The 26,012-nt window shown below is 46.5% G+C and overlaps 1 protein-coding gene across 5 annotated transcripts in view; it reads left to right on the top strand.

Moving 5' to 3' along the window:
• Positions 1 to 26,012, top strand: part of LOC135916125 (cyclin-dependent kinase 16-like) — a 173,617-nt gene that overhangs the window by 134,437 nt on the left and 13,168 nt on the right. For all 5 annotated transcript variants that reach the window (XM_065449376.1, XM_065449377.1, XM_065449379.1 and 2 more), the window contains 6 exons: positions 14,649 to 14,776; positions 18,317 to 18,436; positions 21,179 to 21,235; positions 23,865 to 23,979; positions 25,506 to 25,600; positions 25,718 to 25,780. In XM_065449376.1, coding sequence (XP_065305448.1) covers positions 14,649 to 14,776; positions 18,317 to 18,436; positions 21,179 to 21,235; positions 23,865 to 23,979; positions 25,506 to 25,600; positions 25,718 to 25,780 — 578 coding nt within the window. The remainder of the gene's footprint in view (positions 1 to 14,648; positions 14,777 to 18,316; positions 18,437 to 21,178; positions 21,236 to 23,864; positions 23,980 to 25,505; positions 25,601 to 25,717; positions 25,781 to 26,012) is intronic.

Below are 26,012 nucleotides of genomic sequence, written 5' to 3'. Positions count from 1 at the left end.
TTTCTCTCCCTCTCTCTCCCCCTCTCCCACGCGTATACATAGAGTTGGGGTAACTGCGCAGGGCATCAACCCTAAGAAATTGGCGACGGTAGTGGTCTCGCGATGAAAGGCGTTCGTCATTCTTTTTTCTCGCCGTCACTCCCGCCCGCCTCGTCATCTTCCTCCTCTAGCGCTGTCTTCATTTCGCCTCCATTCCAGGGGGCGCTCTCCGTCTCTCTCACGTCTTCTGCTTCCTTTTTCCTGCATGGTTTTTTTTTGTCCGTTCTTATTCTGTCCAAAGCGCGAACGTTGACGCGCGCGGTTCCTTTGTGAAATCAGCCTCGCGCGAAGCGCGGTGTATGTTTATTTTTGTTTATTTTCCGGCCTTATCGCGTCTCCTGCGTCCGCTGTCACGTGGTTCTTGAGACACTGACGCTGCTGTCTCTGCGGGTGGACGGGGAAAGGGCTGTGGTGGAGGGAAAGCCGATCCTGACTAATGTGATTTCGACTGCCACCGCGCGATCTTTATTTATTCCCATGTCTTTAGTTGCTCCTTTGCTTCTACACTGCTACTGCCGTGCCTTCATCTCCCTTTCCTCGTTAGTAGGTACTTTCGGTGTCTCCCGCTGATGTTGACGAGGGTGAGCAGCACGAGAGGAAAGGGGAAAGGAGACGTGATGGATGGCTTCATCCCTTGCTTATGCCGGGCGAACAGCACCTTCTTGTGGTGCCCTGCAGCTAGCGTTACACGTGATTTTTTCACTCCACCCACGCGGCACCAGCATTTTTGCTTTTATGCCGTTCATCGTCGCGCATTTCGTGGAGATGTCGCTCTTTGGCCATTGCGCTGTGAGTCCCATATAATAATAATAATAATAATAATAATAATAATAATAATAATAATAATAATAATAATAATAATAATTTCGTGGAGACGCGCGGTTTTTCTGGGGCCCAAAGTGAAAGGCGCGCCTTTGCTACGGAATCTCTCTCTCTCGGCGTTTCACGGAGTCGTTAAGGACGCTGGTTCTCGACGTATAAACGAAAATAGAACAGGAACGGAAGAATAGGCTCGGAGTTCGGAAAGAGATCGAACTCATGCCTATCAGCTATGGTTGTTCACAACAAGTCGCACCTGGAATCGAGCAGAGAGGTCGTATTGCTCTTAGTGGAGGGAAAAATTATTTGATGAGCTGATACAGAGAGCGGAAATGACGTAATTTGCGCTGTTCCCATTAAATACTGCGCACTAACTTTGATTATACGAACAGGTTTCTAAGCCTTGTTTACAATCGTATCACTTTCTCCTTGCATTCCGATAGCGCCGACCGGGTGCTCATTAAGCCAGAGCGTAGACGAAAGGACATTACATAATTGTAAGAACTATACCCGTAGGATTATTTGATCTTTATCTACACTTCAAGCGTCCCTGTGCTGTCTTCCATTCTCTTCAAGTAATTTAGGCGAAACGATGTGTGCGATGCATTGTGTCAGTGGAATCCCTATACTATTTCACACAAGAACAGTAGCAAATGATAAGAAACAGCGTAGTCTTGCGTTGTGAATAGATCGAAAAACTTTAGTTTTGTTTGAGTGGTGGCGGGCATAGATAATGTGTCCTGCAATAATTCCAGATGAATTGCGAAATGAGGGAATATTCGGATAGAGGGTATATGGAAGCCCACAAGTCTCGTAACCTCCTTACACAACCACCCGTTACCACTGTGTGAAGTTGTATAATAAATCTCTTACGATTCCTCATGATGTTACGAGACTGGAGGACTGGACTGACGCAAATGCTGCAATGCTGCTAGCCCTCCGTCATTCTGTTGTTTCTTCGCCCGCGTTTTTTTTTTTTTGTGTGTGTGCGCTGCGAAGTTCCGATTGTATAACAAAGAAAACTGTAGAATATTTAGCGCCTTTTGCTCCTACGCTATGCCATCGCAAGTCCTTGCGAAACTATAATCCCGTGTGCTGCGCGATCCGTCTTTCCGTTAGCCAGGACACGTTTATTTTTATAGTGCGTTCGGCGAAAACAATTCTGTGCATTTCGTTCAAAGTATAGTAGGGAAAAAATGAAAAAAAGAACTGCAAGGCATCAGCGAAGACGATTGTGTACATTTCGTTCGAAGTATGGTGGAGGGAAAATGAAAAATTGGCTGAGGCTTAGCTTGGTTAAGCCTAGTCAGATGCGAAGCATATTGGTGGCTAAACTTGGTAAGTAACTTGTCGCCGAGACGCATACTGAGCGCGTTGCTTGGCCAGACGTTCTTCCCGCTCTTCATCAGTCTCTGTAGCACGCCGCAACCTTCGCTTCTCATTCCAACGAGCAGCTCTGTCTCCAGGAGGCATCTCACCTCGTGAGTGTCTAGCAGAGGCAAGCGCAGCTGCTTATATACCGCCGCGACGCCGCGAGCGACGGCGCGAGTTGGAGCCCCGTTTCTCCTCTGTCGTGACGTCACGGTGTCACGTGGTATTGAAGGCGACACCGCCGCGCCTGAGGAGCTGGGTTGAGCTCTAGTAATATGCTTCGCATAAAAAAAAAAAACTGCGAGGCGTCTTCAGATGGGGAGACGGAAGCTCGGCAAACAGAGAACATCGTGCAAATCCGCCGCATCGCGTCCTTCTTTTAATGCGCCTAATGGGGTGACACGGCGGAGTCGGGAGTGAGCAGAGAAGCAGGGAGCGTAAAACTTAATCCGCGCGGCACTGGCTTGGCCGGGAACGACATCTCCGCGACGATTCAGGCTCCTGCTTCATCGCTTCAGCGCGAGCAGTACGACGATGGACAGATTGATGTAGTGCGCTGCCCTGGAGGCAACTGAAGCAGGCCCGCGAGAGTGAGGTGGTGGAGGCGACGCGGAAGAAGGGGGCGATTTGGGAGGCTGTAGGGATTGTCCTCCGACGAAAGGGAGAGGGGGGGGGGGGCGGGTCTTGCGCCGTGGGCAAGGAATCCCAGTGGAGCAAGAAATGACGGGGAAGAAAGGATAGAGAGAGAGAGAGAGAGAGAGAGAGAAAATTCGATGAGCGCGTCGTTGAGGTACGACAGCCAGCCGCAGCAATGACGCGAAAGAAGGAAGAAAAATGGCGATGCGATCCCTCTGGGTCGTTGCTATGGCGACGCCGCCGTTGCCCCTGGCAACGCTGACGTCCGGGCGGCGTGGCGCGCTGCTTGAGAAGCAAGTAGAGGCAATAGAGAGAGAGGGAGGGAGGGAGGGAGGGAGAAACGGGGGGCTGTGTTTTTGGCGCGCACGTGAATTCCATTGCGCGCGGCGCCGCCACAACAACCTGTCGTGCGAATAAAGAAGAAAACTAGGGGGGGGGGGGGTTGGAGCGCGCTTACGCATTGTAAAGCGAGAGAACAATTTGGGTGCAGTAATGAAGCGTGTCGTTTGAATGCGCTTCCTAGATCGCCTATTTCTATTCTTCACCGGCGTTTGCGAGTAGCTTTGATCGGGGGAAAGAATACCTCGTTCTCCCAAATAGGAGGAATGCTGTTTTTAATTGAGATCGTAGCCTGGAGGCGTGTTGTTGATCGATCGCTTTTCTAGGGGTAGTGACTCCGGCGGTAGAACATCCGGCGTGACTCTTCACTTGGAACGGCGAGGCATCCTGTGAACGCGACGTGGAAGAAAACGTTGACGAAGCTTTCGTTTCGTCCCCCCCCCCCTTTTTATGCGAAGCATATTACGAGGGCTCAACCCAGCTCCTCAGGCGCGGCGGTGACCATGAAATCACGTGACACCGTGACGTCACGACAGAGGAGAACTGGCTTTGGCTCAACTCTTGCAAGACGGGCTGGGTGGGAATCGAACCAGGGTCTCCGGAGTGTGGGACGGAGACGCTACCACTGAGCCACGAGTACAACGCTTCAAAGCGGTACAAAAGCGCCTCTAGTGAATGCGGTGTTGCCTTAGAAACGCGCTGTTTCTAAGGCGTGCGTCTCTTGCTCAGGCGCACATTTCGTTGCCGCGCCGAACGCTGCTTTGCTCGACGCTCACCGCGTCCAATGCGGGGCGCGTAGTCGCTGCCCTGTAGCCCATTGTCTTACACCCCTTGGCGGGTCGACGGGAACGCTGTCGCGTTCCACTCTTGAAGGCGAAGAAGTAATGCATGAGTTGTTTCTTCGTCTAGCCGAACCAAATATAGCCAAGCAACAGCAGTTCACCAGGCTAAACAGTGGTTCAACAACTAAAATAAAGGCTAGTATGCTTCGCATCCTGGGCTTAACCTTACCTAAGCCACAGCCATTTTTTTTTTGTCTCAGCCAATGAGCGTGCGCTGAGTAGCGATGTAACCTGTAGAGTGACAGGTTACATGTTACAAATTGCTTTTTGCCGTCGTAATGTTTTATAGATCTGTACTCACAAGTTGTGGGATGCTCTCGGTGGGTATCCAGCCATGAATCGCGATAAATAACTAATGAGACATGTTACTACAGTGTCGTGACGGCGATAAACCAAAACGTTTAATAATGCAGACACTGCGTAAATCTAGGGAGCCGCCGCTGTCCCTTCTCCCCTTCAACCCCACATGCAGTCCAGCGGACGCGGTTTTGGTTAGCCGACCAAAATAGCGTTAGCCCAACCCGCCTTATTCTCAACAGAAATGAACCAGCAGCAAGAAGAAGTGGCTCTCCGCGGCTCCCCTCTCTCCCTTCTTATTTTTGCCTACGAAAGCCTGAACTAAGGTAATCGGTGATGACGACAGCAGAAGGCGACTGAGCCGTCAATCAGGCTGACGTCAACTAAACCGCACGGCGCGTGCAGCTGTTCGCGCGCACGGCTGTTGCTTTTATTTTTTTTGTGATTGCTTTATATATAATACGGCGATGACTATATATACTGGCGCGTAGGATGCGAGCAAAAAAAAAAAAAAAAAACGTCGGCACGTGGCCGATCTCGATGGGCACTCCATTAGCTGCCTCGAGAGGGAGGAAAAGGCGTTCATGAAGTCGCCGGCAACTCCGGCGAATCGCGTAGCGCCTGATTCAGCAGGTCGCTTATAGCGTTCGCGCCCGCATGTAGGCTTCGCTCGTTTCGGTCGCCTCTCGCCGTTGGGAGCGGTGAGGTGGCGCCCTCTTCAAAGCAGTGCGTGTGTGTCCCTCGATAAGCGCCTCGTTTCACTCGCGCGTGTCTCGATTGCTCCAGGCGCGATGTCCGAGCCGGGCGTAATTCGAGGTAGAAAACATTAGAGACTTTTAGCTTGTACGCTATTCCGGTAAACGGGAGCGGTTTGGGCGGTTTACCGGATGGTCGGGGCGTAAACGTGAGCGGTGAAGCCGCCTGGCGTTGTAGAGCTCAACCAGACAAACGCATAGCTAAAACTGCAGTAACTCACCATATCCTGCTTCGCCACTCGTGCAAATTTTTGGCAGCGGCGTAATTGTGAACACGATTACGCCACATTCGAAAATTTACCCCAGCAGCTAAGCAGAATACAGTAATTAGCTCTGTGTTTGTGTGGTTGAGCTTTGCGCCACCAGCTGGCGCCACCGATCGGGCCGCACACCTTGACGCCCCCGCTAAACCGGAAAACCGTCCGCGCTTGCCCGAATACCGGACACGCTAAACGTCCCTATTAACAGCGCGGCCTCCGAGCTCGCGCACCTCCTGATCTCGAAGGCTATGTTAACAGCAACAATAACGAAAGTAAAGTTTCCTTTTTTTTTTCGCATGAAACTGCGAGTGTAAGGGATTGCGGTGGCAAGGTGCCGCTGGCGTATACGTATTCTTGCCCGTCAGTCGCAGCTTCGGGTCGCGTTGACGAACTTGCGCTTTAGCAACTTGGCAATTACTGCGCGCCTCTGTGAAGCCTCTGGTCTACTGCGGCGCCGACTTGTGGCGCCGTCTAGGAGGCACTCCGCGAATGACTGTTGTTGCCTCCGACATCTCGGTTCACAAGGGGCTGCGGACAGGATGACACGAACAGCTGCAAACCTGAAGTATAACTCGCTATCGCGAGTGAAACGCCAGCCGATCGCACATCTCTGAGGCACGTATGACATACAAGAGGCCTCCATGCAAACAGGAAGTACAAAATAACTTGCTCTTTCAGGTGAAGAAAGGAATCAGTGTGAGTGAGAAGGGTCTAGGGCGAACGCATAGCTTGAGCAGCGTAACTTCGTGGACTTCATAACAGCGAGAGAGAGGGAACATCTGTTGTGATGCTTGGTCCACAGAAACGGAAAATAATGAGGTTCGAGAAATGGCTCCATCGTTGACTGCCTGTGCCTTCTTGCAGAAGAGCAAATTCGATTGAGACGCAGCACGCTTTTCTTTCCATTCTATTTCCGCGCTTGTGGAGCTCCGAGATGGTGTCGTGAGATCGCATCATTTCAGGATTGCTTGCACGTGACGTCACGAGTGCCATGTAGAGCCTCCGTTGATGACCATGCATGCCCTGCTGAAGAGGATCTAACTGCGAAGGCACAACTTTTCGTACCGTGCTCGGCGGAACTCTAATAACGTGGCGCCCGTAGTGACACCATTTCGCAACGTTTACGGGCAAACCTTTGGATAATATAGCTCGCGCTACTGCGTCACGTAGTGGAGTGAATTTGATTAAGCCGCCACGGCTACTGCGCTCGTAATTCCCGAACGTGGCGTCCGGAATGACGTCTTTTCAAACCACCCACTCTACTGTCCCCTATAAATAATGTCTTACGTCGAGGGGGGGGGGGGGGAGGGGGGTGCACGCCACGCTTCAAGAAGACACGTTCTAACTTCTTGCTTCTGCCGGGTGAGAAAGAGGACATGCGGGGGGTAGTCCGTGGAGTCTGTCACTGGTTGCGGAAAAGAAAAAAAATAGAGAGAAGCGTCGGTGCCGAATGGGCCAGTTCCTTCTGGGTGGTGGAAGAAGACACGCGGGGCGCTGCCAATTTGGCCGCCTTCCGATTCAGCTGAGCCCGTATGCTTGCGGCGGCGTGTCGACACGCGGCTTCTTCTTCTTCTTCTTTTTACTATCGTCTGGCACGCACGTCATCTCTCTACCGTCATTCTCACTACTGGCCATTCGCGCTCTGTCTCGCTTTCTGGCCCACCTCCTTACTCGGGGCCTCTCTGCTTAGGCAGAGCGTCGCACGCGTAATGCGAAGACGTGGGATCGTTCCTCACCTACGGCAAGTTGTTTCTTTTTTAATCCACTTTCGTTGCCATTAATTTATCATTTCTTTAATTCACTTAGTAAGTACAAGTAATTTCTCCCGTGTTCTCCTTGGGTGTCTTTGTTTGTTGGCTTCTTATGGTAGGCAGTGCAGTAACTCGCTCGGTGCTGGTGACACAGCGAGAGAGAGAGAGAGAGCAGGAGGTCCCATTTCCACCGGTGCGCGGCGTGCCGAGGCTTCTTCGCGTCGCCAAGATTCTCTCGACACCCGCTCTCACACCCGTTTCCTGTGCTGCAGTCGTTTTACTGCCGCCCGGTTTCCCGGTGAGCTCTCTTTCTGTGTTGCTCCGTTCTCGCTTTCGCGAAACCCCGCAACACCGCCACCAGCAGCAGCAGCAGCAGTGAACTAGTGTTCACTGTAGTGTTCCTGTAGGAACACTACAGTGAACGGCAAAAGACCGCGAGGAGAGAGAGAGAGAGAGAGAGAGAGAGAGAGAGAGAGAGAGGCGGCCCGCAAGAGCAACGAGCACCTCTTCGTCGAGATGGGGAAAAAGGACCGTGAGCAAAGAGAGAGAGAGAGAGAGAGACTGCCCGCGGGAGCACCTATACTCGTCGAGATGGGGATGGCGCGCGCTCCCTTTTTCGCCGCCGGCCCCCCGTGGCCCGATTTTTGTCGGGCTTCGCTGACCCGTTGCAGCTCCTCTTCTGGATGAGCGAGGCTCTAAGCCGCATCGACTTTCTGTTTCTACGCCGCTGCGCTTTTCTATCTCTCTCTCCTCCTCTCGGCCCCTCTCCCTCTCCCCACACTTGTGTCGGCGTCCAGGGACCGCACGCTTTAACGTTGCGCCAATTTCGCCAGACCTTCTCTACGCCTGCCGGCCAATTTCTCTTCTGCTCTCTCTCGTGTTTTTTTTTAAAATTTTTTTTCTGGTCGTTGCTCGTCTCCGCGCCGGCATCGGTGATCTGGAGAAGGGAACGCATTATTTGCCGCCGCCATCCGCGCGCTGGATCGGTTGGCCGGGCAACGGCGCGATCCCGCGCCGTGCCGCTTCGTTGCCTTTCCACATGGGCCGCGGTTCCCGCTGCTCCCGCGTCCGCTTCTTCTCCGGTCTGCCTCAGCAAAACCGTGCAGTGTGTTACTAAGTATGACGCTGTTGCGCCGGGCTACAAACCGCGGGACAGAATTTTTAAGAGAGCTTTAGCTCCTCCCTAAAACTCTCCTGTCCGGCCGTGGACAGCAGTGTAGCAGAGCTCGCGGTAAGCAACGTCCTGTGATGCTGTGTCCACCTACAACGCGTTTGAAAATTTGTTGCGTAGTGTAATTGTTCTCGCCGTAGCAGAAGTAATAAAGTTACTGCACGCAACCGATTAGGTTGCTACCAACGCTTTATTTTACACCAGCAGTATCTTGTGGGCTGTGTGTTGCCGGGGCATATGTAGTAAACGTGCCATAAAATGGCGCCGCCGGCGCTGCTGTGTTCGATGTTCCGTAAACTGCGATGCGTTTATAAACATGCTCTTAGTGCTAAGACTTAGCCTCTTATAGACATTCTCTAGCAGAGGCCACGCAGCAGGAGGGTGGGGTGGTGGTGGTGGGGGGTCTCTATGTTAGTTTTTGGGCAAATAATGCGTATTGAAGTTTGAGATTGTTTTTCATGCGACCTCCACGAAAAGAGGGCACAAACTGTTAACTTTGAACTTCGTTTATTCTATGATTTTTTTTTTTTTTTTTTGCACGCGCGCAACATCGCAACGTAAGCGCACGCTGTGTTACCGTCTGGCCCGAGCTGCAACACCAACTCGCCCAATCCGCTGCCCTTCTATGTTATACACCCTCTTTTTCGTGATATGCCTTGGCTGTCGGAGGATCGTTAGTTGTGGCAAGTCTCGCGTGTACGGGTCTTTGGAAACGCGGCCCCACTGTTGCACAGATTTACTTGCGGACACTGCGTGGCGGCAACGCGAAGTCATTTCCACATCCTTTGCCACGCTCTTCCGATTCTGACGGCACTGTCGTGGGCAGTGACGTCTGCTGCTGGGGTGTATATATAGTCTCGGTGTGTCTGTCGGCCACTTGTGGGTTTGCTCCTAATGCCCGCCCCATTTTTAGTTCTTTCCGGCTCTGCTTGAGTTGATGCACGATACGGGAGCCTTCTGCGGTACGCCGCGCAACTTCGTATGTTGTTGTATACAGCGAGCAGCCATTGAGAGTCATGTGGGTGGCGGTGGGGTTGGTGGTGGAAAACTTTCCTTTTTGCCTTTTGAAGGAACGATAGAGGAGGGGTGAGGGAAGGGTGCTACGAACGGTAGTCCCTCCCAACCCTCTCAGCCCACCAAAGCATGGCCTCCAGGACATCGGGCCTGGAGCTACGCTACCTATATTAAGCTACACTAGCTATATTAGCTACACTCCCTATATTAATTTGCGGAGGGACGGGGGGGGGGGTGGGGATGGAGTGTGATGTAATGTGTGGTTTCGGTCATCTTGCACGCGCCTTTCTTTATTGCATTCTCCGTTTCCCTGTGTGGGCGCCGCAATCCACCGTAGCCTAGGATGTCTTGGATTTTCATGCGCAAACCGACGGAGGGGATTTAGCTTAACCCCTACCTTTTACTGATGACCGGTTTACCGGAGACGTGGATGGGGGTCAGTGGCAACGCTGGCAGTGACACCTTTGTAGCGCATAGTTTAACCAGAGAGTTGACAGAACTGTTTCCACTGAACACTTCTAACGCGTCGTAACAAATTGTCACGAGATGTCGCCACCGCCGTTACCGCTGCCGTCCACGTCTGCGGTAACCCAGTTTTCAGTGAAAGTTGGTGCATTTACGGACAAGTTAAAACCAACCTGCCACAGGAGAAGGATGGGGGGCCAGGGAGGGGGGGGGGGGGAGGGAACTGTCGCGCTCTCGCTTTTATAAGCAAATTGTTGCCCTACTACATGGAGACACGCAAACGAAGCGTCGAGTTCTCTGGTAAAGTGTGTTTGCTTAAACTCGGCGAGTGTCACCTGCCCTACGTAAAGAGAAAGCTTTTTCCTGCCCTACTCGGTTTTTGCTGCGTTCCGTTTCGCCCGCTGAGTCCCTGCTACCCTCCACCCCTTTCTTTCTCTCTGGGTGGTCTGCATTGACGTAAACGCTGTTTCGTTTTTCACTGTCGCCCGCGTCTCGGCCTTTCCGCCGTCTGCAACTCCTCTTTTTTACCGTTAGCTTTTTGCCGTCGCTTTTTAGCGTTAGCGCAGGCCTTGGCGCCACGGATTCCCCTCGCTTTGGGCTGAAAATAATATGGACCTATTTCGCCAAGGGCAGTGAGGGCGTCCTTTAAGATCGCTTGCCTACCACAAAGCGAGCGTGAGATTTGGCACTTCAGGTTCAGCCCCCCCACCCCGGTTCCCCTCAACGTCTGTCAGCCGCCTCCGGACTGGCGCATGAGGGCGAAGCCGTCTTTCAAGGGGAACGACGTCAAGGCGGCCGGGCGGACGCCTGCGCTCTCGACGGACTGACTTGACGATCTGTGGGCGACCGAGACGAAGAGCGTTTTCACGGCCCGACAGGGCTGTGGTCTGAAGCGTGCACCGATCCGGCGGCGGCGCGGCCTTATTTCGTTCTATTGTTTTGCTTATTATGTACTCCGGGGGCAGGCACTCGACGAAGCAGCGGCTGACCCATTTCGGCGGTTTAAACGCGTATGCTTGCGACAGCCGGCAAGCTTGTGTAGTTAGCCTAGCTAGGCTGGCTTTAGTTTGGCTGCCGCGGTTTGGCTTGTTTGCGTGCGCGGGAAAGGGGGACTGTGGGAAAGGGGGTTTCGTTCGGTTGCTTTCTTGCCCACGGGGAGGGGGGGGGGGCAGTGCAAGCGTCAGAACCCGAATCTGGAAACGCCGATTATAACGGTATTGCGTGCGGGAAAGGGCGGATGTTGCACGGCGTCTATTTGCGTGGTTATAAAAAAAAAGGATATTAAAAGGGTGAACGGATGTGGGACAGTAGGCGGTGATGAAGTATTGCTAAACGCGTTGCTCATATACCATTTTTTCGCGTTTAAGGTTTTACATGAAATTAAGGGGTCTGTCTCTTCGGTTTGTCATCGGGAACTGCCGAGGACTGTCGGAAGCTAAGCATACTTGGGACTTGTGCTGATAGTATGAATAGGGAGGGAAGAAGAGGGACGAAAAAGAAGCTGAATTTTAATGTAATAATGGCTCCTAGCAAAGCAGGTTGTATTGCTCTCCTTTTTTGCTGATGGTATTGTTATCAACGTTTCCAAACACCTGTCTTCACTGTTGTCTAGAGGTTCTTAATTTGTCCAAGCGAGGCTCTGGTGATTAAAGCTAACGTTTTCCTCCCTTGTCATCTGCTAACAACTAGCAACTAAATCCACCCTGCATTCGTGTGGTGCCATCATTTCACTCCGCAGTATGCTGCCTGTCCTAAAATAAATCAGACCCATTTGACTCTAACACCACATAAAAACATGTCGTGACCACTTATGTGATATCCTTTGACACTTATGTCTCTCACCATGAAACTCTCTCATAAAGCAGACCACTTTTAAGTTTGAGCATTCACTTCATCTGTAGACCATCTAGGGAAAGAGAGAGCAGAAAGCGGAGAAAAGCATTGGTGGTAGTCACAAAGGAAACTTTCCTGCTTATAGGCCTTTCGATTATATTTTTTTATTGTGTCTCATGACAGTCAGAAAACAATCGGCGGGTGGCTGTTCCCCTCAAAGCGAAGGACACATGCTTTTCATTCTCCACGCTCGGTTGGGCTTTCCTTATCGCTGACTTGTTTGTCCAGCCAGCCTATTTCCTCTTCTGGGTCCTCTAACGCAGACCTCCATTGTCCGCACATTCCTTCCTTATTATTGTCTCAGGCCTGCTTCACATAACTCTGGGAAAAATTGGCTGCCACAGCGTTGCCTGCTCTCATGAAGGCTGTGGTCTGAATGGCATGCAAATGAGATTCAAAGAATCATCCAGCTGTAGACACACTTCTCTGTCATTGTCTTTTTTTTTTTTGCGAGGAATGCGGAGCTGTTTAGCTTGACACTTGCCGGCCTTTGTGAGAGTAGAAGCAGGAAATCATGCTTTTCTTGTTCAGGGAGGTGCCTTTGCTTCTTAAAAATGGTGTTTCTGAGTGCGCAGATATAGTGCAGCTTTATCTAGCCATGCTAAAGGGCTTAGGTGCAATGCACCCTACGCACGTCACAAGCCCATCACAAGCCCAACGCACGTCAAAAGAGTGATAAGTACACACTTGCACACAGCGCTAACATTTAACAGAGTCTTTTTCGGAGACGTTTAACTTCCTATAACACCTTTACTATGTCAAAGAATGTCTTTGCAAATGTATTGTTGAATGTTATTGCCTTTTGTCTATATCTCTTGTCTTTCGTGTGGTGTACTGCACCTAATAAATCCTTTAGAATGATACCAACCAGCCCTGCGTGCAAGCAAAGTCACTTTAATTAATTGTAACATATATATGGGTTTACTGTAATAACCGTTTCTTCAGTGAAAAGGCCCTGTGGTATTTTTTTTCACCCAGAGTGACAAGTGTTACACATTCTATGGATATTTTATGCAGTGAGGTTAGCTTAATCAGGTTAGAGTTATGGTTCACACTGCTCACCATGGCATGCTCAGTAACTCCGGGTCAGGTTATGCCAGGTAGTTTCCTACAGAAAATGACTGCAGGGAATTCTGGTGCTGCATGTATTCAGCTGCCGTGAGAATGATTAGTACATAGATTTGTCTTGTCTTTTGCATTTTTGGCTTAAGTTGTTCTTGATGTGTCCTTATCCTTTAGTGTTCTAAATTTCTAAGGAGCTATTTTCTACACGCCATTAAGTCATTAAGCCATTAAGTTTCTATGCACATGCATAATCATTGCGGCTAGTTGCATTTCTAATGCAATATTTTGTTGAAAATGACAAATTTGTAAAGTTACAACAGGTCTGAATCCAGGAGGTCGGAGTTTAGGCAATACCATGTACTGTCCCATCATCGCGTGCCGGCTGAACTGCCATGCTGGCAGACCACAGACACTGTCACCATAATTCGCCGTAGTAGTATTTGTGGCAGACTCTATGACCCTAAAAGCTACGAAACAGATGCTTTGCATCACTGCCTCTTTGTTTTATTGTAGTCAGTCAGTCAAATCAAATTGTTACACATTGCCTTGTAACTGCAAGCAATCCTCACCTATATGAACTTAGTATTCTGCCAAGTGTCTAACGCCTTTACAAAGGCCTACATATGCTGTTTTGCTACTTCGGATAATTGAGGTTACGAGAACACCTTGAGTATTTGCAGAGCTCTCAAAACTGGATTGAACGACTCCCATTTCTTTGGCCAAAGTGCCGCAGCAGATTGCTGTGACCTTGTTTTCGTTAGCGGTGCTCTTGATAATCGTGGAGTTGACTGTGTTTCCTGTGCCTGCAATTGTGTGTTATCAGCCGATGGAGTGGTAGATGTAAGCGCTGTGGATATCGTGGCAGGCACATCCTTGTAGTGTGTCAAGCGTGCAGAATGCGGGCTGTCTTGGAATCACTGCTGTTATGTCGTTTCATTGTGTGGTTATTGATGAGAATGATCAATCAGAATGATAGGAAAGTTATTCTTCTGGAAAGTAGTGTTCTTGTAAGCGAAGTTTTGAACTGAATGCTACTAGCATAGGGTGTATGCTATAAATGATACAATAATGTGAAAAGGGAGGTAATTAAAATTTGTGGGTGTTTCTTTTTTCTCTTTCCTGGTCATTGAGTAGCAGTTAGGTTGCTTTTTACGAGCGACACTTCATAAAATAATAGTAGGATTAATACTGAACCACCAAAGCAAAATTAGGTAGAGTGGTGTTTTGTTTTCATTGCAAAATTTTTTCTTAGTATCAGTCTGCTTTTCAGCAGAATGTTAGTAATGCCACAACTACTCATTGTAGCAGCAACGATGTAAGTATTCCACAGCTTGTTCTTAGTATTTTGCATTATGCACAACATTATTATGTCATGATTGCATTTTCTTATGCACCTCATGCAATCCCTTCTGGTGCTTTTCATATAGTAATTAGCACACATAATTAAAATAGCAACTTTTTGTGTGTAACTGAGGGTGGTTAATGATTGTAGGAGCAGTAGCCCCCTACACCTGTTCTATGAAATGGCAGAAACGTTAACATCTGCTATATTTTTTATACAAGACATCCAACCATTACATGACAATCTGTTCTGCGTGGCTTATGTGGTTCGGCACTACGTCTTTGCTCCTTGAATTATGCAGCTTTCTATTTTTCGATTGGTTCTCCTTTCCTTGTTATGACTGGAAAACAAAATTTTTATGCAGCTGTTCATAATGAACCCTATATTGTAAAGTTCATAGTTCGCATGTTTGTTAAAATCAACTGTCAACATACGTAAATGTACGTTGAAATAATTTGTGGGAATCCACATAGAACGCTTGCGAAAGGAGTTGTTTTTCTGGCTTATTTGATTATTGTAGCAACTTACTGTTTGCAGTGCAGGGAAGGAATAGCGGAAACTAACACGTCGATTTTTTTCTACTGTGCAGGTGTTGTTCACGAGCATCCCCGCATCGGCTCTGATGGCGAGAGTGAGGAGGCATCCGGTGCTTCGGACGAGGTCATCTCCCCCGTGCGGCTTCGGCCGAAGACCAACAACAACCGCAGAACCAATCAGGTAAAGTATTCCTTAAATTTTTTTATTCATTGATACCTATACTCCACCCGAATGCCCCGCGAGATGTGTTCATCAGCACTGCATTGTCTCCTCAGCAGCTGCTGGATTCGTGGGACATGACATGCATGTGCAAAGGTCCTTACATAGATTGTTGTAATGTATCATGTACCAAGCAAAAAACAAAGTTCTCTAATTCTGCCGTTAATCATACAGTTGCGCCAGGAACTGTGTTACGCTGCCCAAGTATATTGCTTGGGTGACTAAGCGGTAGTGTGAAGATTTGTTGCCTACAAGGGCTATCCAAGTGTTTCCATCTGTTTTACTCTGCCTCAGTTGCACTAGGGCACCTTACGTAAAACAGATGTGTGGATTAGAGAGAGTAAATCAGGATAGTCAGTATTCTAGTTGAGATTTAGAGGAAGAAATATGTAAAGCGTAGATCAAAGTGGCTGCTGATGGTCTACTAGAGTAGCAGAATAGGGATGCCAAGTGTGGGGAAACTCAGTCAAGGATGGCGGACAACTAGAAGGTGCGATGGAGATCAGAAAATTCGCAGGCATAGGACACATTACAGTGATATCTGAAAATCGCTGGGAGAGGCCTTCGTTCTGCAGAGAACATAAATAGGCTGGTGATTATTACCATGGGGAGCTAATTTTAATGGCACTTCAAAATATAGTTTGCACAAATTGTTGGAGTCAAAGGACAGGGGAAAAAGAAAAAGGACAGTTCCACATAAATACAATTCGGCTGAAAGCTAGATGAGCATTCTTACTGCACCATAGGCAGGACATATTGGCCTTGGCAGGTTCAGGGAAAACCGGCCTATGTGATACTGTGGCAGTCTCTCTTAATTATTTCACTAGCAAAACATAAACAAGGAGAAGCAAGAACTGTGGGGTCAGATCAATCAGCATTGCTTTGATAACAATTGATTTGTGCTGTTCAATCACAGTCATTATGTTAATCCATTGTGTTGGTGACAGTAACAAAAATTTGTTGCTACGCTGGTTACTAAATAGCCAACCTTCTTCTATGTTAGTGCTGTATCTTAGTTGATGAAATTCAGCTCACCATAGCTGCAACTGCTGTACTCAAAAATCTCAGTGCACAGTCGTACCTACTATCTTGCTGATCTGATGGCAACCACAGCAGCTATGTATTGGATGTGTAATTTCTTGCTAACAGAACACTAGCCGCTGACATCTCATGGGAGGCCTCTAACATGGCAGCAAGGCTTTCTTTCTTTCTTTTTTTATTTTAGCTTTGAATGGAGCAGTACCAGCCTGCATGGTGTACCTTCACTACATGTTTTATTTCAAAACAGTTGCATCTTCATTCTGCAGTGATGTCCTTCACAGAAGTAAATGTAATGAGGCCAGCACAGTCAGTCCTTGAATAGTGTTTCTGGTGTTGGGTGACTGCTTGACCCTGGCAGCTGTTGCCCGATCTCCACTTACACAGCCCTTTCATCCCTGTGGCTATCAGGCTCATCTTTCAACTCTGCTCTTTCACTTGGCTCAGTAGAAGAGACCGAAGTCTGTTACTTGGGTTTCCGTGTCTATTTTCCTTTCCCATTCATTACTCTTTCTACTTTTGACCCACTTCATCTTCCTGCTCCATTTCCCCCTTCAACCTCTTTGAGCTTGACAGCTGTGAAAGTGGGGTGGGCCCTCTTTGCGTGGATAATATGCCATGATAAGATGTGGATGTGTGGTAGAGACAAGGCCTATTTTTGATTTATCTGGTGTCCCCTAGATCTTGGGCTACTACAAGTAAGATGAGGACTCTGTATGTTCATGTGACCTTCTACAGACACAGCTCATAACAAGCCCACATGGCAACACTAGTCTCCGAGATCCTTGACCCCCTTCCTTATTTTGTTCTTGCAGAGCCCCATTTGCACCATATCAACAACCTGATAAGAAATTCACACAGAATTCTCGTAAAAGGCCTCGCAATTTGTATTGTATTTTTATTGGATACTGTATGTAAAAGTTGGATGGAAAGTGAGTGGAATTGTTGGGCTACATACGGAAATGAATCAACAGGAATGCCAGTGAGGAACATAGTTTCAAGAGGCACTTGGCACAAGAGGTGGGAATGACAGCGCAGGCTGTGCCGCCTTTTGTTTTCAGCTGTCTGGATTTGTTAGGGAGGCGGGCGTGCTGTCACTTGGCCTTCAGACACGCACCATGCCTCCATTCATTCTCTCTCGCACAGTTGTCTGTGCTGTTGTCACTTTTTTTATTTGTGTGATCCTGTCTCTGCTCTAGCCAGGGGGGCGTTCTATACGTTGTTTTCGACAGAACCACTGAAGCGTTTTTAGAAGGACACGCTTGTACTCACATCAGGGCCAGGCTCGCCACTATGCTTGCCAGTCACTACATGTTTGGTTAGGCCTTGCTCTCAAAATTTTCGCTTTTGCTTTTTGATTTTGTGTGGTCGTGGAGAGAATGACAGTGGTGATAGTTACTTGTTATTGGCTTGAGTGAAGGATGCTATACCCTGGTTAACACTTATCAGCCAATTCCAAGACAGCTAGAGAGATTTTATTCTCATTGTTCACTTCCACGAACAAAATATGCATATTGTGTGTGGAAGGAACGTACAGGTATTCATCATGTAATCCTATGTCAAATCTAGTCTCGTATCTTTAATGTTGTGAAGTATGACCTAATTATTATATTGAAGATGTCTTAAATCTGAGCCTATTAACCATTGTACAAGCTGAGTGATGCCTCCTTGCAGTAAATTGCTGCAGCACACCTGTCCTGATTGTGACCAAAACATAATGAAGGCATGCACATAATGTGATTTGACGTAATCATATGTCCAGAATTTGTAATTGTAGTAGTATGTTAAGTGTAGTTATTCCGTAGAAAGCATCGCAGATAAGGAATTCCTCTGAAAAACACACGAAATGATAATTATATGGCTGCATTGATTGCGTAGCTCCTGTGTATAGACAATATGCAAAACCTTCAAGTGCGCTTTTCCACACACCTTCTTTGACACAACGAAGATGGTGGACCTTGGGCTAGCATCAGAAATTGAAGTATCACCATGTGGGGTCAGCGACATCATTCCTACCACCGTCCGTTCCCAACACCATTCAGGCTTCCAAAACGTGCGTCTCCACTTTAACAGTTCCACTAGCAGGAATGCGGCCATCTTGGTTAGAGGATGTTAGCTCGGGAAAAACCTGCTTATGGACTTTTGCATATTGTTTATGCCTGTAAAGTATGAGATGGAGTTAGTAGCAGTGAAGAAAAGGCTTTGTAGAAGCAGGTGAGAAGCATTGGTGGCATACAGGTTTATTAAGGACATTGTTAAGCTTAGCAAATAACTTTTTTTGCTTTAACATATTCAGCCCTTCTCTGTGATCGATAGAGAGTGTTTGCCTGAAGCTAGAGTCTTCATTGTTGCTCAATCACTGCCACATTCTTTAGGGTCTGATGAGACAAGGGGCTCCCTTCTGTTTTGAACCAAATGGTCAATGTGTTCCTAATACTGGTGTTCTCTTTGCTTTTTGCACAGTCCGACATCAGCAAGCGGTTGTCGCTACCCGCTGATCTGCGGCTTCCCGAGAGCTTCCTCAACAAGCAGCAGCAGGTCCTGGATGGCCCTCTCAGTAGGTCTATCCGAAGGCAGTCTCTGGTATGTATCCATCGCTTACGTTTTCATAATCACAGATAACTTTCTGTAGCAACAAAGGGAAAACTACAGAGATGGAGCTTCTGCGAATGTATTAATGGGCCAATTACGAGTAGTTTGGTAGAGTTTGACAGTGGTATCAATTTTGATCTCTCGGAGCCAATATTGAATCAGTGTAGCTTAACGCTTGTGATGGTTTCACACATCATTAAAACGCAAAAGAGCAAGCTAGAGAATAAAATTCAAATTTTGCACGAATGGTGTATCATCTGTCTTGTTTTGACAAAAGTGTTGTCTTAAGTGAGATGTTTGTTTTCTGCTCCCCTGCTTAAAGGGAAATATTAAGCCAAGAAAAAGTGGCAGCTTTGTGCTCGAGAATCCCTGAGGCGTTGATATTATCGGGAACAGAGCCTTAATAATAAAAAATTTAGGTAAATGCACCCTATGATTAGTCTTCCCCAGGACTTTCATGTACTTGTCCGATGATGAAAGCACAATTTTCTTACTAACACTCAACCACTCGTCGCAGAAAACATCCTTGTATTGTAAGACGAAATAAAATGCTACTTGCCTAGTTCTGTTTAATTTTAGAAAAGAGAACTCGTTGAAATTATACTTGACAACGACACAGGCGATCAAAAGGTTTTGTTTTTGCTCGACTCTGCACCGCCCACGCTTTCGCATTTCAGTAGTTTCGTTGTTGCGTAACGCTGCACAGGTTTTGCTGGCTTGCGAAACTCGCACAAACTGGAATTAGCAAAGAGTTGAACTTTCATGTGATGTCGCGGGATGCCCGAATAGTCTACGCCACTTTACCAAAAAGCTGCTGTAGCAGTGAATCCGCAGCTCTGTCTTGGCTCGCTACTGCCATCTGTCGGGCACAGTTTTACTCACCGATGGCAGCAAACCATAAGCAAAAGGTGGTGATGGCGTATACAACGAATGCAACTCCCCCAGTTGGGTGGCGGGAGATCTGAATTTCGAAAAAGATATTCTGACCCTTCAAATGCAATTTTCTCGTAAAGTAAGTTTTTTCTTGGCACAGAACAAGTGTTGTGAGGTTTCGGGAATGGTATTTAAACAGTCCACATCGACTTAGTATATCCCTTTAGTGTCCCTTTAACAGGTTCTCTGCAGCAGGGCTTTTTGAAGTCTTGATTCATGTGCGTGACAATCCTCCGGTGTGTCACTTGTCATATTGCTTCAGTGTGTTGTGGCCGACCGGTGAGTCACCTGGAAATTGTCACCTGGAAATTGTCACCTGGAAATTGTGACCTTTTGAAACTGTTTCAAGGAGCAGAGAGATCGTGCCATGGCATGTTAGATCAGAAGCACCAACTTTTCTTCTTCGTTAATTTCTAGCAAAGATGTCACTCGCAAGTCGCAGAAAAACCCCTGCACAGCCGCGCAGAGGCAATAACTGCTATGACCCACCTGTCGCCTATGTCGCAGTGAACGTGTTAAGCAGGAACGAGACTGTGGAAATATTTTAAGGAGTGCCGCAACACATGCGCCTTGCTTACTTTTCATAGCAGTTGCTGTTATAGATTTTCTTTTCCATCTGTTGATGATTTCTATTCAGTATCTGCCTCTAAACTATGCTCACAGTGAAAACAAACTTTTGTCATCCATCTTAACTGCTAGCGCGGGTGGCTGCAATGAACACATACCTGTTTGCTCAGCTTTCAATCCTTTTCACTGTCATGTCAAGTCCGTCAGGCCAACTGGCATTTGACTGTGTGTAGGTGACATGCTAGTCATTGTGCCATTGTCGTAATGTCAACGTAATTGTGCTGTCATTGTCACCATGCTGTCACAGTGGTGACGCATGCCACGAATGTACAGAGGGCTTTTGTGCCTCTAGTTATCTTTTTCCTGCTTAGCAGCCAAAAAGGTTTAGCTAGGGTATTGGTATTTCCACACAGTGCAAGGAACTAGAGATACAAGAACTTCATGTGAAAAGTAAACTGACATGAGCTTACAAAAAGAACTTCAAATAAATTTCACGGCGAAATGTTTTTAGTTCACCATAAAATGTAATTACATTTAGAGAGCGCGTCTGGTCATTAAAGGAGGTCGTTGCCTTTCTTGCATTTTTCTTGAGTCTGCCATTTTCCTTGGAAGGTTTTAGCCATTTCACTTTTGTAGCTCTGGCTTGCTTTACCCATTTAATTAAAGGGCACAAATAAGGAATGTCTTACTTGGCCTATGTTTGCACTTATACTAAGGTGAACTTTCTTTTAAGGTGGAATTCTTTAAGTTTTATTAAAGGCTGGAGCATCATTAATAGCATTAATGGAGAAACAAATGTTCTCCATTTCATGACATTGACACTGTGCAGCCATTTTAACTGCAAGTCACTGTTGCCTTTGACACTCCTACCTGTACTTTGGCAATGTCACAATAAACTGATGTCACTACTGCTCTTCCACTGCGGTGTTATTTCTTTCATCTTCTTTGTTGGTTTGTTGGTTTTCAGTAATACTAAACTGACATTGGACCAACTTGAACCACAGAATCGGTAGTTCTTTGACTTCATTTCTCGGCTAGTAATAGAAAAATTGAGCTTGTGTCCCAATATTTTTTGCCCTGTTCTTTTGCCGGCAAGATTTTAGTTCTCATTGTCTATCATAGTCCCTCAGCCAATAGTTTACAAGCAAAGGGAAGCCTTTAGATTCAGTGCAATGTAGCTGCAACCCACAAAATGAGATAATGGTGTCCTCTTTACCTTTACTCCATGTGCAGTCTGAAATCGGATTTGGGAAGATGGAGACCTACACGAAGCTGGACAAGCTTGGGGAGGTAAGAGCAGCAGGATCCCCTTTATGTTGCATGCACGCCTATGTCTGTGCGTCCCACCATTTGCCTGCCGTATCTGGCATGTGCTTCCATAGTAGCCCATTTCTGTGAAATGCACGTGTGTGGTCATTCTTTCAGTGGCTGTAATACAGTTGAATGCTTCCATAATGAAGGATTGATTAAGCCCCTGTCAAATTCCCATCTTTAATATGTATTGGGAACACCTCTACAGCAAAGGCCACTGCTACAACAAATTTGCCTGTACAGTGAAGAAATTTGGGCATCCCTGAGAGCCAATTTGTCGCTTTACAACGAATGCCTTGTAGCGGTGGCTCTACTACCCTCTGTCGATGTCACGATGTCACAAGTTTGCGCTCTACGCTAATGCTAACAGCAGCACTAGTGACATGCCTTAATAGCTTGCCGATACTAGAAGTAGTCCCACTGCACTGCTCTAGGAATCACTCAACTCATACACTGCTTGTTGTAGTGTAACAGATGGTGCAACGGCTGAGGAATGCATTGTAGTTGATCACGTGATGTAATCATAACCGACTGCCGATGATGTCTTCGAAGCCATCTAAGGCAGAAAGTATGTGCAGGTCAGCGATACCAACAGTGATGAAGACCCTGTAAACGAACCAAGGATTTTGACGGCACGGGCGGCGACAGTGGCATTTGACGATCTGCAGCCTTATTTTGCGTAGCTCTTGTATTTCGCCATAGCACATGCAGTGAACGACCGTGCAATAAAATTGACTGTAGTCACGCGTTCTATCAAAGTGCGCACAAAAAGATTAGTGACTTGGTTCACCAGTTGTCTCTTGAATTCATGCTAAATAGAGTTTTTGTTGTTGTACATGCTTAGCCTGCTTAGCCTTTAAATGAAGTGATCTGTCTAATGAAGGATTTCAAAGGTCCAGAGAACTTAATTGTAAAGGCATCTAACTATGCCTCTAATATTTCAGCTTTGACTTGCTGCTTTGACTGACCTCCTGTTTGATGCTAGGTGTAGGGCTAATGGGACTCCAGGGGATCAAGCATGCAGCGTTGTTAATCCATTAAGGCCCAAGAAAAATCTACCAGTTACATTTTGTTGATTTTCATGTCAGACAATCTTTTCACACTGTAAATATGTTGTGAAAGTTTTGTTAGTGGCGCTTTCTTTGAAACGCTACGATAGTGTGCCTCAGTAAGTATGCTGGACACCTTTATGGGAGCAAAACCTCATGTAGGTCATGAAATGTATGCGCTATATCTTGAGCTTCCAAAAACAAAAAGGCTTTCAGTGAAGAGACAAACGAAATTTTGCTTAAGCCTGCATAACCTTCTGGTGTCAAAATTAGCATTTCACTGGGAAATATTTTTTATTATGGAGGTGTTTCCACTTAACAAGTGGCTTCATCAAGTAACAAGGAAGGGCTTTGCTGTTGCTTTCAGAAGCACGCTTAACGCAAATGTATTATTGACGCAGATCTAGACATGATAATTGGCTATGTATACAGGCATTCAAAACTGAAGCATTCAGCATTTGGTTCAGTGGTAATTAAAAAAATTAAAGAGGCTGGTGAGATCTCTTTCAATGACAGTCGGTTATTGCATTACAATCTAAGATTGCTAGGCGTCATTTTCATTAAAATTTTCTGTCATTTCAAGAGGTTGGGTCTACGCCTGGTTCATGAAACTGGGTTGCCCTACTTTTATTGCATAACTCATCTTGATTGGTGTAGGACTATACATAGTCTTTGTTGTTTTCTGTTCCCTCCCACTCATTTTCCAATTTGTAATAAAGGATGCATGAATCATTTTTCTTTTCAAATATTCTTCATATGATATCTAAATGGTTATATATAAAAGAGCGTCGTCATCTTTGTTGGCAGCAAGAAAGGAACCAGGAGGAATAATAGCAATGTTGATGTAATTATAAGTACATTACTTTCCTTCAATCGTCTCTGAAGTTCTTGTAGCCAGCAAAATATATTTTGACAAAATATAGGTAAAAAAAACAAAAAAACATCGTGTGCGCTTCGAGATCAAGTACGCCCCTCTAGCATACACATAGGCCCAGCGTACTTTACAAAGTACACCTGCATTCATTTTCTTGTGACGGTATAAATATGTGTTGTATATGGAATGTCATGCATTCATTGTTTACACCCTTCTTTTCTAAAACCTACCCAAATGCTTCAGCTTCGAGAAGCATATGCTATGCTTGACAAAAACAAAGAATCTGTATGTAGAGCAGCACCCGTTATGTTCAGCACTTTTCCAAGTTTTGGCAATGAATAGATCAAACACATCACGCAGCTGACGAAAAACGACGATGTGGTCATCTTTGCACGACCCTTCTTAGCAAGATGGCGTACTGAGGAACACTGTGGGTTTTGTCTTTAATTATTTACGAATGAAAATGGTGCAGACATTTAAAAGTACGCTGGGCGCTAATGGGTTAAATCAAATCCTCGTTGAAATTGTACCATGAAGTTGGGATTGGTTGTCGGTGTGCGGTGTGCCCCGCATCTGCCGTGAGGAATGCGCTTGACTGCACTGCAAGTGTAATTGGTGTGTTTTGGTGGTGAGATTGACTTGAAAGATCGACACCCATTTCTTTTCTTTTTCTTTTGGCCTGCAGGGGACCTACGCCATGGTGTTCAAGGGCAAGAGCCGGCTGACGGACAATTTGGTAGCCCTCAAGGAGATTCGGCTAGAGCACGAGGAGGGGGCGCCCTGTACTGCCATTAGAGAAGGTGGGTGGGGGTCATTAGAGGCTTCAGTTATCACTATTTCACAGTGCAGGCTACAGTGTGTCATCCCATGTTGTGCTATGTGGCAGCTCCTGCACCAATAAAACAACAGATTGACTTCCTTGCTTTGGGTTAGACGCAAGGTTAAGAGATGTGACAGTGGTGTAGGTTAGAGAGAAAATGAGTATAGCCAGTATTGTAGTTGAGAGTAAGAGGGAGAAATGGAGTTAGGTTAGGGTAGGACACATAGTGTGCAAAGCTGATAGCAGGTAGCTTATTGGAGTAACAATGGATGTCTAAGGAGAGAAGTGCTGCCGAGGACAGCAAGGGATTATGCAGTTTCAAGAGACTAGGAAATGATGATAATAATGATCTTGGACAAAATGTCAAGGCTAGCAGTGCAGGTTTCAATTTTTTTTTTTAACTACCAGTGTTGTTTCTGCGCTTCCGTTGTCATGCTGCAAAAGTTCTTTTTTTTGTTTGTGTGTGTGCAGTTGGGAACAAAAAATATGGTTGGGCACTTGGGAAATTTGTTGCTTAATAAGTTGAGACTTCCACATACTGTCGAAATTCATTGCGATAAAGGTTACAGCTGCTGATAGCCCCTGCGCCACTGGCAACATGGCAATGCTTGCAGTGGAATCAGCCTTAAGAGTGGTACTCTCGCATAAGGGTTAATCCTGCTCGTTGAAGTGTCTTTCAGTTGAACTGTATAATAGTTAGAAGTGACTCGTTAAAATGTAGGATTTCAACGTCACCATAAATGTATAATGTTTTACTGCATTAGCCATTGTGAGCTCTTTCATTGGTGAATTTAATGTCTGGTTTCATTAGGAAATAAACACTTGGCATCTCAAAACTAAAGAAAAGAAACCAAGGTAGCCTATCATCGGTGTTTCGACTGAATGCTTCCAGTAAAAACATGCCAATAGAAAACATACCATTATATCCTAGTGCTCAATGCTTAGCATATGATGAAAATAGAAGCAAAAATTCAGGGATGTTGCATACGTTCATGGCACATACCTTTGGACACTCATGGGCAGAATAATTGTAAAAGCTCTTGTGCATTAAGACAAGCGAGCCGAGTTGCTGGGCTGTTGTCATGCTGACCAGAACAAATAGTCAGAGAGAAAGAGCAACGTATTTGGACCAGCTAGTAGTGTTTTGCGTGGATGATTAGGAATCTCTTGAGTGGACTGGACTGGTAAATAAGTGTGGAAGCGAAGTCTCCTGATCAGAAATCTATGCGGCAGACATGTTCAGTGGTGGCAGTTCAGTTATTTAGTGCTAGGCAAGGCACATTGCTGTGACATGCTGAACTAGTGATATGAAGTTTATCTTTGTATGGCTTTTATAAATGAGTCTTCAAATTGTTATCTACTGTGACTGAGTAGACATTTTGCCGTTACTAAATGATCTCATGATTTGTATTATAGTTTAACCAGTGTTAAGAGCCATCTACACTGCAGAACTTGTGTTCCATTCTTGCTCGCTTCTAATCGCCTCTTGCATTTTTGTCATTGCAGTTTCACTCCTGAAGGACTTGAAGCACAACAACATAGTTACTCTACACGACATAGTTCATACAGAAAAATCTCTCACTCTCGTCTTCGAATACTTGGTGAGTGATGCTGGGCCGTGCTGGATTAAAGTGCTCCCTGTGCATTCTTTCAGAATAACTATGTTGCATGCACACTGCGTTTCTCTTAACTGTGATGATTTCGTTTTGTCCTTGCAGGAAAAAGACTTGAAGCAGTATATGGATGACTGTGGAAACTTCCTCTCAATGAATACTGTAAAAGTAAGCACATTATTTATGGATTACAGATCTAGTATTGGGAGTATTGCATGTGCGAGTCCATGCCTGTTGGTTCCTCGCTGTAGTTACAAGCAGTCTTTGATGTCGTGACAGTTCTTTTCTGAGCATCCTGTGCGTTGGCCAGTTTGCAACATCAAAATAGTCATAGAAACGTGCATATTTGAACTGGTTGGCTAATGGCTTGAGCATGAAAAACAGCACAGTGGACAGAAAA

The sequence above is a fragment of the Dermacentor albipictus genome, chromosome 5 (genome assembly GCF_038994185.2).
Source record: "Dermacentor albipictus isolate Rhodes 1998 colony chromosome 5, USDA_Dalb.pri_finalv2, whole genome shotgun sequence".
Lineage (NCBI taxonomy): Eukaryota > Metazoa > Arthropoda > Arachnida > Ixodida > Ixodidae > Dermacentor > Dermacentor albipictus.
This window is presented reverse-complemented; position numbering and strand designations above follow the sequence as displayed.